This window comes from Pelodiscus sinensis, chromosome 2 (genome assembly GCF_049634645.1).
Source record: "Pelodiscus sinensis isolate JC-2024 chromosome 2, ASM4963464v1, whole genome shotgun sequence".
In the NCBI taxonomy this organism is placed as follows: Eukaryota; Metazoa; Chordata; order Testudines; family Trionychidae; genus Pelodiscus; species Pelodiscus sinensis.
This window is the reverse complement of record NC_134712.1, coordinates 216,810,677-216,820,709: the sequence shown is the minus strand read 5'-3', so window position 1 is coordinate 216,820,709 and position 10,033 is coordinate 216,810,677. Positions and strand designations below refer to the sequence as shown.

The 10,033-nt window shown below is 42.4% G+C and overlaps 1 protein-coding gene across 12 annotated transcripts in view; it reads left to right on the top strand.

Moving 5' to 3' along the window:
* Positions 1 to 399: 399 nt before the first annotated feature.
* Positions 400 to 10,033, top strand: part of ADAM22 (ADAM metallopeptidase domain 22) — a 203,167-nt gene continuing 193,533 nt past the window's right edge. For 4 of the 12 annotated variants that reach the window (XM_075922417.1, XM_075922415.1, XM_075922414.1 and 1 more), the window contains exons 1-2: positions 400 to 2,048; positions 2,403 to 2,563. In XM_075922417.1, the coding sequence (XP_075778532.1) occupies positions 1,970 to 2,048; positions 2,403 to 2,563 (240 nt within the window). In that variant the 5' untranslated portion in view covers positions 400 to 1,969. The remainder of the gene's footprint in view (positions 2,049 to 2,402; positions 2,564 to 10,033) is intronic. The other 8 variants (XM_075922420.1, XM_075922418.1, XM_075922424.1 and 5 more) reach the window with 4 other exon arrangements.

Sequence of the window (10,033 nt, the reverse complement as noted above, 5' to 3'; positions counted from 1 at the left end):
CACGTTTTCTTACTTCAGAAATCTCTGCAGCACTGATTGCAAGCAGATACATCTCAAACATATGTATCCAGGCAGTAAAAGCAATTGCAGGCTCACCTGGGCTTTGCAGAAAAAGTGCAGGTGGGTTCAGAGGCAGAAGATCCATCCTTGTCACCAAAATGTTGTATCATGCAAGCAAAGTACTAACAAACTTCAACAGGACTTTATTTACCAAAAGTGAAACCTCTTTACAAAGCTGATGAACCCCGCTGTAGCTCTCACTCAGCCCTGGCTAATCTCCTCCCCCCTCTTCCTTGTGTCCAGACTCCCAACAGCCAGTGCTCCCAGTTCTAATAATTACAAGCAGCATCTGAAACACCACAGAGTGCTTTGTCAACCCTCAGTTAATGAGCTGCAGTGTATTCTCTATAAGGGAGCAACACATTGAATCACTTCTGTAAAGTGTTCAGTGAGAGGGCTGGACACTGCACAGTACCAGTTTTGGAGAAGTTCAGGATTGGAAAAGTGCTGGGGTCATTTCTCAAAAAGTAACTGGACAGTAGTAGCCTGGGCATAAGTGCAGGATGTTGGCATCAGGATTGTGAGCTGCAGCAGCATAGCACTGAAAGCACCCAGAGTTGTGGGGCAGGCAATGACACAAGCCCTTATTAATCTGGAATCCCAAAGCATCACAGTTGGTGAATGCAATTTCATCCTACATTGTATTGCTTAGTTAGACCCCTCTGAAGTTCCTGACTGTCTTCTCTTCACTAAATCTTGATTTTGGGTTATTTTAAGGATGCCCTACTGTCAGCCTTTTGCCAAGTTGAAAAGTGTTGGTTTTCTTTTTCTGATGCAATTTCTATTCCTGTCAAGCTCTGAAAAAGGGATCCATTAAAGACTGTCAAATCATTTTGCAATAATTGAAGACTGCCACATAATTCCTAGTAGGTGGGAGTGAATATGAGTCACACATGTAGAGGCTGCTCTGATTAGGACAGATGCTATCCTAGGTACACCAGGATTACGTATGAGAAATTCTTTATACCTTTCAGTCTCACCCTGAGGTACGTGTTAGTATATTTTAATGCAAACCGTATTCTGTATGGAGTTTTAAACATTCCCCAGGGGTGTTCTGCAGGAGGGGAGTCAGCAGGGAGGAAGAAAGAACAGATTAAAAAGGAGGGAACAAGGCAGAACAGCAGAAACAGACATACTGTAAGGGGGGAAATGCAGGAAACAGTTAACAGACTCTTAAGGCTGGGAGAGAAGCAGCATGGAGACTGTAAACCAGTGGTGGGACCACAGAGGTCCATTAAAGTCCATATCTCTGCACAAAAAGGGCTGCCTATTCTTTATCTATTGGATGAGCACAGTTTATACCAAGTGTTTCCCCCGACAGAGGAATCTCGTGAATTGCCACATTTTAAACAAAATGTAAAGTGGCATTATCAGTAATAATACCAGTGGTAGAGAAAAGAAAGTGGTAGGGGAAAGACCTACTGGATTATTGAATGCACCCCTGCTAGGGCAAGTTTGTACTTTATACTTTTTTCTCTAATTCTCTGAGCAGTATAATTTTAAATGTCCTTAGTGCAGGGCTTTAATAACTACATTTCCCAGCTATCCTCACTCACTCATCTCCCCTCGCCAGAGCCGTGTAGAGCGATTTTTCAGGAAAGTCTAGCTGGCTATTGATATAGAGCCCTCTAGTAGAGGGACTGAATGTGGATGAGGAGCTATGGGAGGAGCATAAATTCACTTAAGCTACAGCAAACCACCCAATGCAGTAAAAGATCCAGCAGGCTAACGGAAGCCAGTAAAACACAATGCAGCACTGAGGGAGCAGCAGCAGCAGCAATGCACGGCCGGCCATAGAGCGCACAGGACCGAGGGGGAGAGCGCGCTAAGCTGCTCAGTATTGCACCATGCAAACCTGTCTCTGATCATTTCCAAGGCGGGTGGGTGGGGGGCACTGAAGGACACAGCCATGCAGCCAGCGGCTTACCTGCTCTCCGTGATGCTTTGTGCCTTTGGGACCTTCTGCCTGGGTCGTGCCAGGAAGGCAGGTAAGTTACCACCGTTTCTGATTGCCGCACGCGAGCGACCTTTCCTGGGGGGCTTACCCTTGTCAGCGGCAAGCGGGGGCTGGCCTGGCAGGTGCAATTAACACATGGTGCAGCCGCTGCGGACGCGAGCTACATTTCAGGTCGGGGTGTGGGGTGGGCGGGTGGAAAGGTGCATTTAACAAACAGGCCCCATGAAGATGGAGATTTTGCCCTCGCCAGGTCGCTGTCCGAGCCCCGTGAGCAGGAAGCGCGGCTCAGGTGTTATTCCCCCCTCCACGCGGGGGGGTGGGTTATAATCCCAGCCTCGCCTGGCGAGGCCAGCGGGGTGAGCCTGTGCTTTCCTCCCTCCCCCAGGGGCCGCCTTGTTGACGGAGATGGAGCGAAGGGATGAAACCCGGTTCCTGGAGAGGGAAAATATCGTCCCCCTCCGCCTGATTCACCGCCCGGAAGACGGCAGCCAGACGGGGCACGGGGTGCTGACCACTCGGCTCCGGAGCCGCTCGGATCGGAAGCAGGTCAGGCGGGTGGGTCCCTGGTGGGAGCCGAGGCTTTGGTGTCTTGTTGCCCCGGAGACGTGTCTTGGGTGAAACGGGCTCTTTCCAAATGCTAGTCATGTATGATGCTGCGCCATGCATAGAAATTACAGCCAAGGGGGAGGGGGCTTTGCAGCCAGCCCACCAATGAGGTACCCGGGATGCGGGATCAACATTGCACGGATCCTGGCTAAGCCCTCCCGCTGCCGAGACCGACCCCCTGGGCTTTAGGCAGTAGCAAGAAGGGGTGGCGCTGGGGTAGCTCAGGTTATTCTTTTCAAAGCGATTGTAGGAGCGGGGCGGTCTCACGTAACCCCGTGGCTGGGCTCAAAGCAATTGCAACAGACCAGAGGCTTCTTTGCTGCAGGTTCCCTGAGTGTTTCTCCTGATCTATGGCTGTCGGGAAGACGTGCGTGTTCCAACTTCCTGCATCACTGGCTTCTTAGACAGCCTGGCGTTAGGTAGACCCATATGCTTTTAAGAATATAGATGCATTTAACTCCTATTTTTAAAATAGGAAAGCTTTGTTTTACTCTGCAATGCCATTAGTGCCAGCTCAGTACCGTTGTACAAACAGAACAGGGAGAATCATTTTTGCAGAAAAAGTTACTTGTGTAAGAAATTGTGTTTGGAAAAGTGGTTGTCTTCCAGACAGAGTAATGGACCACAAAGATACCAAATACACCAAATTAAAGCAATATTACTTTAAAATGTTTTCTGACTGGGATGCACCCCTCATTTCAAATTATGAAGAAGTTGAAGGGATAGTTCCATTGACTTTTTTTATTCCTTTTAATTTACAATGGCCCATAGGTACTTTTTGGAAATGATTTCTAGCTTTTTGAATTTACCTAAAGATAGAGCTGCTTTTATTGTTATTCCCCAAGAGGAAGAATGACATTTATTTGCAACAACTGGTGCTGAAAAAATACTCGCAGCAGTAAATTAATGTACAATGTCTGATTTGAATGACATTTGTGCATTAGGATTGTGATTAATAAGCAAAGATACACTTATTAAAATTGAAACAAATACAGTAATTCCTAAATTAAAAAAGTGAACTGACTGCAAACATTTAGTGTTTAGGCACTAATATGCAACCAATTATATATAAACATACATCGCTACAGTTTTTGGTAAGTTATAAGCGTAGCATTCTTCTATCACTACAAGACTTAAAGTCATGTAAAAAATTTTAGTCCATGTAAATCCAGTTAAATATACTATGTGTTTTGATATAAACATCTTTTTGCCTAATATTGCAAAAAGTTTCTCAGAACATGTTGTCGTTGACTGAGATCCTGAAATAGCGATCCATTCTTGGTGACTGTAGCAATCCAAGATCAGTAGTGAGCTTAATATTACATCCAAATATATATTTTTTACATCCTCCAAAGTTTGTCAGGAGAAGAAATGAGAGAAAGTTCTGGCAATTTGTGTTCTCTTTGTATGATTCAATTGTACATTGTTTTTACATAGCATATTCAGTTATCTTATACATCATTTATTTTCATCCTATGTGAAGTTGATGTTTTTGAGACTTGTTGATATGTCGTGATGCAAACATTATTTGATTTTTCAAATTATACACATTTTGAAAGCATTTAAAACTATTGTAAATACTGTATTGTGTCAGCCTTTCAGTCACTTGAGGACCCCTGAAGTTTTTGAACCATTCACGTACACTGACAGCATATGCCACTTCTATTACAAATATTTAAAGTTGCTATCAAGTACAATACTACAATTCAAAATTGTGGCCTGTGTCTCTGTCTAAACTGGACATGCCTCCCTAGTTTCCATACATTTCCAATCTTTTATTTACCAATCCAGATGCTCTTGAAAAAATGTCGCATTTCATCCATGTTTAACTAAGTCATTATGCAATGTTAATCTCATCCCTTTCGCTTAAAAGAGAAATAATGGTTGACTCACATTTCAACTTTTATGTTGTTATATTCAGCATAGTTTTTACACCCAGACAAGCTTTTCAAAATTATATTTAGTGATCTATTTTGTTTCCACCATTGCTGGTTACTAAAATATCAGCATGCAACTAGAAGTTTTCCTCTTTTATAAATAAGCCACTTTCTGTTACTTAATGCATTCATAGACCCTCCCATGTTATAGTAGCTGTTGGCACATTGAAGGAATCGGTAATTAGTAGTGATGGGAAGGGTAGAGTAGAATATCAACAAACCCAAAACAATGAGTCTGCACTGGTTTTATATATTTTTCTTATAGAAGGATGAGTGCTACTTAATTGAAAAAAGGATTGGCATTCCTGGAGTTCTGAGTCAGCTTGACAACATATGATCTACCACACTGCTATATTTGCTTCAGGAAAGCTTTGAGGAGCTGCCTCTTTAGAGAGTATTTTTACAGCAGTGCAAAGTCTGAAAAGTGCATTGTTGCAGTTGGATAATTCACAATGCTGAGTATTCTAGTGCAACACCCCTACAATAAAACTTTACATTACTGCTGCCAATTATCCATCCATCCATCCTCTGCAGGGAACAGAATTAATTTTGGGGATTGCTTCTACCTAGTGGCACAGCAAAAGTTAAATGACACTTATAAAATCACACAATAAGTTTAATGTTGAATTATTAGTGCCTACAGTGTGCTAGATACAGTTCTCACCCACATGAGAGATGTGCCTGAAAGAATTCATAGTCAAAATAAGAAGGCAAGTGATGTATAAAGGGTTGCAGAACAAGGACACAGTCAAAATAAATGCAATTTGTATATAGATTTTAAAAATTGTTATTAGATACATATTACTTATTTCTGACTGTTCTTCATTCTACCCATGACGAGTGGGCCAATTTCTTTTAGGAGTTATGGAAGAGAATGAGTTTTGAACAGAGAATTGAAGGAGAGGATTAGTTATGGATTAGGACAGGAAGGGTGTTCCATATATAGGTGTTCAGAAAGGCATCAAATGGTTGTAGGAGAAGCAGTCAAGTCTCCCATTATTGGCAAAGCAGAAGTAATGGTGATAAGGACAACTTGATAGGAGATGAACAGATATGTATGGAAAGCAGAGTTGTGTAAGGCCTTGAAAGTTGGGACAAAAAAAATCTTGTGCTGATTGTAGTGGAAAAAGGAAAATGGGGATCCAGAAGAGGTATGGACAGCAGTGAAATCGTCATAAAACAGTGGAGAAGGAAGATGATCTTAGCAGCTGTGTTTAGTCAAATCAAAGAAAGGAGGGACAGGGAGATATGTGTGCCAGGGAACCTAGAGAAGAGGAATTTACACTAATCAGCATGGGATATGACTGCCCGAATGAGAGTTTTAACTGTGAAAAGGAAGAATAGATTAGATCTTAAACATAGAACTGAATGGGAAGCTGCAAGATGTGGCCCTAGCCTGGATGGGTGGGTTAAGAGATAGGGAAGAATGAAAAATGAGTCCTACGTAATGGGTCTGAGTAACAGAGAGGTTGGTGGAATTATTGACAGAAACAGACTGGAGAAAGGGAAAGGATATAAGCAGAAATACCTGTGGTTTTGGCCATGTTGTTAAACTGTTATTGAAATATGCAAGGATAGATCAGAGATCTGGTGGAGATTTGAGATTGGATTTAGGGAAACAGGTCAAGACCAGGCAAGCAGATTTCTGAATCATTGGCATAAACCTGGTAAGTGAAATTGTGAATAGGACAGAACAACAAGAAGATACAAAGAAAATAGAGATTCCTACAGAGATTGGGTCCTCCTCTTTTAGAGGCTGAAGGCATTAGGAGAACAAGGAGAGGATGCCGGTACAGAAGACCAAGGAGGACAAGATGTTAAGGAGGGTAAGGGTGGAGTTCATGTTCTAAGTTAGGGCCCTGAAGAGTTCCTTACTGACCTTACAGCAGTTTCAGTCCAGAGGAAAAGACCACAGAAGCAGCACTCCATGGGATCTAAACTAGAGTTTGGGAGTCACAGCAAAGAAGAGAAAGGAGACAGATGGAGTAAAGAGATGGCCTTTTGAGGATGAGGGAACCAACGTATGCTTGTTTGTGTGCTGATGGGCCAGAGGAGAGTGAGAGGTCAAAAAGAAGGGAGAGAGAAGGGGATGAGTGAGGGCAAAGGCCACCAGGAGGGATGGATTTACAGTTTCAATTTTATCCAAGTTTCTGACTACATTGATTTATGCTGCTAATGGTCATATTTGTGTTTGGCTCACCAGTTTTTAGGCTCTGTGCCTTGGTGTAATATGCACAAAGTAAATAACTGGACTCATCTAGCCACTCATTGGAAACCCCTGGACTTGATCATTTCAGGCATGGAAACAGGATGTTTTCAGTGTAGGATTGTCAAAGTCTGGCTAGCCATTAAGGCAAGCTGGGCTCAGCCCTGCCTGTGACTTAGCGGCTGTCCCTTAGGCTCTCTAGTCATCTGGAAACTTGTGATGCAGCTGGTTGTAATGGAGCTTAATAACCGACTCCTGCTGCAGAGGATCAGGACAGGATTTCTTAAATAGATCTGTGAACCCAGTTGAGGAGAGAAACGTAGGAGCAAGGAGAATTCTGGGGGAAGTCCTGCGGAAGTTAGGAGAAAAGGAATTCCAGGGGAAAGCCCTGAATTAGGGCCTACAAGAAACAGAGAGAGCCCTGAGATAAGCTTCTAGAGTCTCCAGGCATGTGGAAAAACCTTCTAGGATGAAGCAGCATAGGAGAAATTCTGCAGGTCTAGGAATAGGGGATGAGAAGCAGAAAACTTCAGTGTACTACAAGAGAGGCAGACCAATGATCATTTGGAAGAGTGATGAACTGAAGAGGTAAACTGGATGGAGGGCGAGGCCATGGAAGACCCAGAGACGGACAGGCTATCACAGGGCTGAAGCAGTGACCAACAGGGAGCACGGGAGGCAAAGTCTCCTGCAACATAATTCCTGAATGTCAGGGGCCACTGTGGTAGTGAAAGCAATCTAGCGCATGGTTCCACATAACTTTAACTGCAATGTCTAAGGTTGTTGGCTTTCAGGATTGGGCAGTACTAATTGGCATCCAGCTATTTGCTATCTGCCCATGATCTGGAATAAAACCTCCATAGGTTTCACAGAATCAAGAAAACTTTTTGACACATATTTGCCTGGCACTATGTTCTGAAGGCCAGCAACCTTAGGCTGTATATTGATATTGGCAATATTTTGATCTACAGTATGGAATGGGATCAGATGTAAAGGGGCTCTGGATAGGGGGCCAAGAAATTCGGGTTCAATTTCTGATTCTATAATTGCAAGAATTCACTTCTTTGTACAGGTTGACCCTCTCTAGGTTGGCTCTCTCTGATCTGGCAATATCCATGGTCTGGCATGATTTTAGTTAGCTGGATGTCTGTTTATCGTACGTGTGGCCAAGTTTCCCAGGGTCCTGTAAACTTTAACAGCCATTAATCCTGGTAGTCAGTGGTTTGTGCTGTTATTTAGCTCTAAATTACCCTATATATCTTCTAAGTGACCAGCAGTGGAAGTGTTGGTAAAAAGCATGTTTTTTATGCTTTATGTACTTGTTTCCTTGTGCCAGTACCATACAATTGTGTAACAACACTAACACTTTGTTATGAAGAGAACTGATAAGCTTTGACTAGGCATAGGCATATATAGGGTATGTTCGTACAGTCATACATTGTTAAGCAGCATTGCAAGTGCTGTTTCAGTTATTCGCCTCAGTGAAATAAAAATAAAGAGACCCACTCACTACAATATTGACCACCCGTGGTTTGGTAAATTCTTTTGTTTGGCACTAGTCAGGCCCCAAGAGTGTCAGACTAGTGAGGTTCAATCTGTATCTCAATTTCTCCATTTACAAAATGGGAACTATACTACCTAAGTACCCCATCAGCCTTTATTTATTTATCTCTCTAAGGTACTCTGGGACCTTTGGATGAAAGGTGCCACATAGGGTGCCCATATTATCATCTATGTACCCTGATGCCATAGCAATGTGCACACAGTAAATTATTAATTAAATACGTATGCTAACAGTTTTGGTCTTCCTGAAGCAGCTGGGCTCCATGGTGTGAATAAAGTCTGCATGAGGCCAGAAACACTAGATATTTTATGTAAAATAAACCCACCAAACAAAATGCTAACACAGTATTTTCTAATAGACAATCAAAATGACCATGTTTTTCCCTATGCCACGACCATCCTGTTGATCTCATGGGACTGGGAGGTGCCAGGGAATTGTGAATTCCCCCTTGATATATTTCTCTGGTCAACATTGTATTCTGTTCAATATAAAAATGCAGCGTTAACAAAGACATAACTATTCCCCTACCCACTTTTTTTGAACCATATTACACAAAAGCGTGCATTTAGGAATGATAATTTACTAAAGCCTACAAGAAGACAGTTAAACACCATCTCTTAGCAATCTTTTAATCTGCACCAAGGTCATTTGCATTAAAACAACAAAGAGAATATGCTGTTGGTGTTTTACTGCATGTTAACTGCAACAGTAGCTTGAGAAATAGTCAGTCCTGCTGTAAATAAAATAAACAGTTAAATTTGAAATTCCCTCCACTCACAGAGACCCTGAATTTTTGGGCTCCGTTGGGGTGGGAAAAGAGTGCTGTGGTTAAAGAGGTGAATTTTATTTCCTGGCCTGGGGTGCTATGTTTCTTCTGTGACAGCCACTAAATGTGTTTATGGGCTGAGATGGTGGCTAATGCACCTGTGCACCAGTTGCAGGAGTCCTAGGGGCTATAGGATCTCTATAAGCCCTGATTATCATTGTGGCCTTCCACATTGACCTGTGTAGCAGAGGTTTTCTGTGGCATTTATGGGAGTACACGGAATACTTTGTGTGTCAAGTACTTTTGCAGCTCCTTCAGTGCACTCCCTTCCTGTGTCTTTTGTCATGTAAAGGGCCACGTGCTAGCTCCAAAACCATGGGAGAATTTCACTTTCACCATTCAGAGTTAACATCGGTCAAAGATGAAGATTTAGTTAAATAATACTAACAGTTTCTTAGCCAATCAGTGGTTTTGATATTATAGTGGCTCTACAAGAATAAAATATGAGAGATGACAAACTATCTAGATTTCAAACCTATTCTAAATCTCCTACATTGTTCTGTGTCTGTTTAGGTATTGATCTTGTACTACTGTTGTCTGGGAACTTCCTGTTCATTATAGAAACACATTAGTGGATTACTGCCCACTGTACACAATGTGCTAGTTTTAGATAACTTGTTCTATCTAACCTTGTTTGTCTCTTTCACCCATCTTCTGCATCTTGTCAGAACATTAGATTGGGAGATATCTAGGACATGGTATGTCATCTTTTGACTTGTTTTTAGAGAGCCAAGCACAGTGGGGCCCTGGCTATTGATTGGGATCTTTAGATACTGCTGTAATACATGTAATAAATAATACTAAAGGCATATAATTGGAGTCGAGTAAAGAATTCACAACAAAGAATGTATCTGTCTTCCTGTCTGTTTTCTATCCT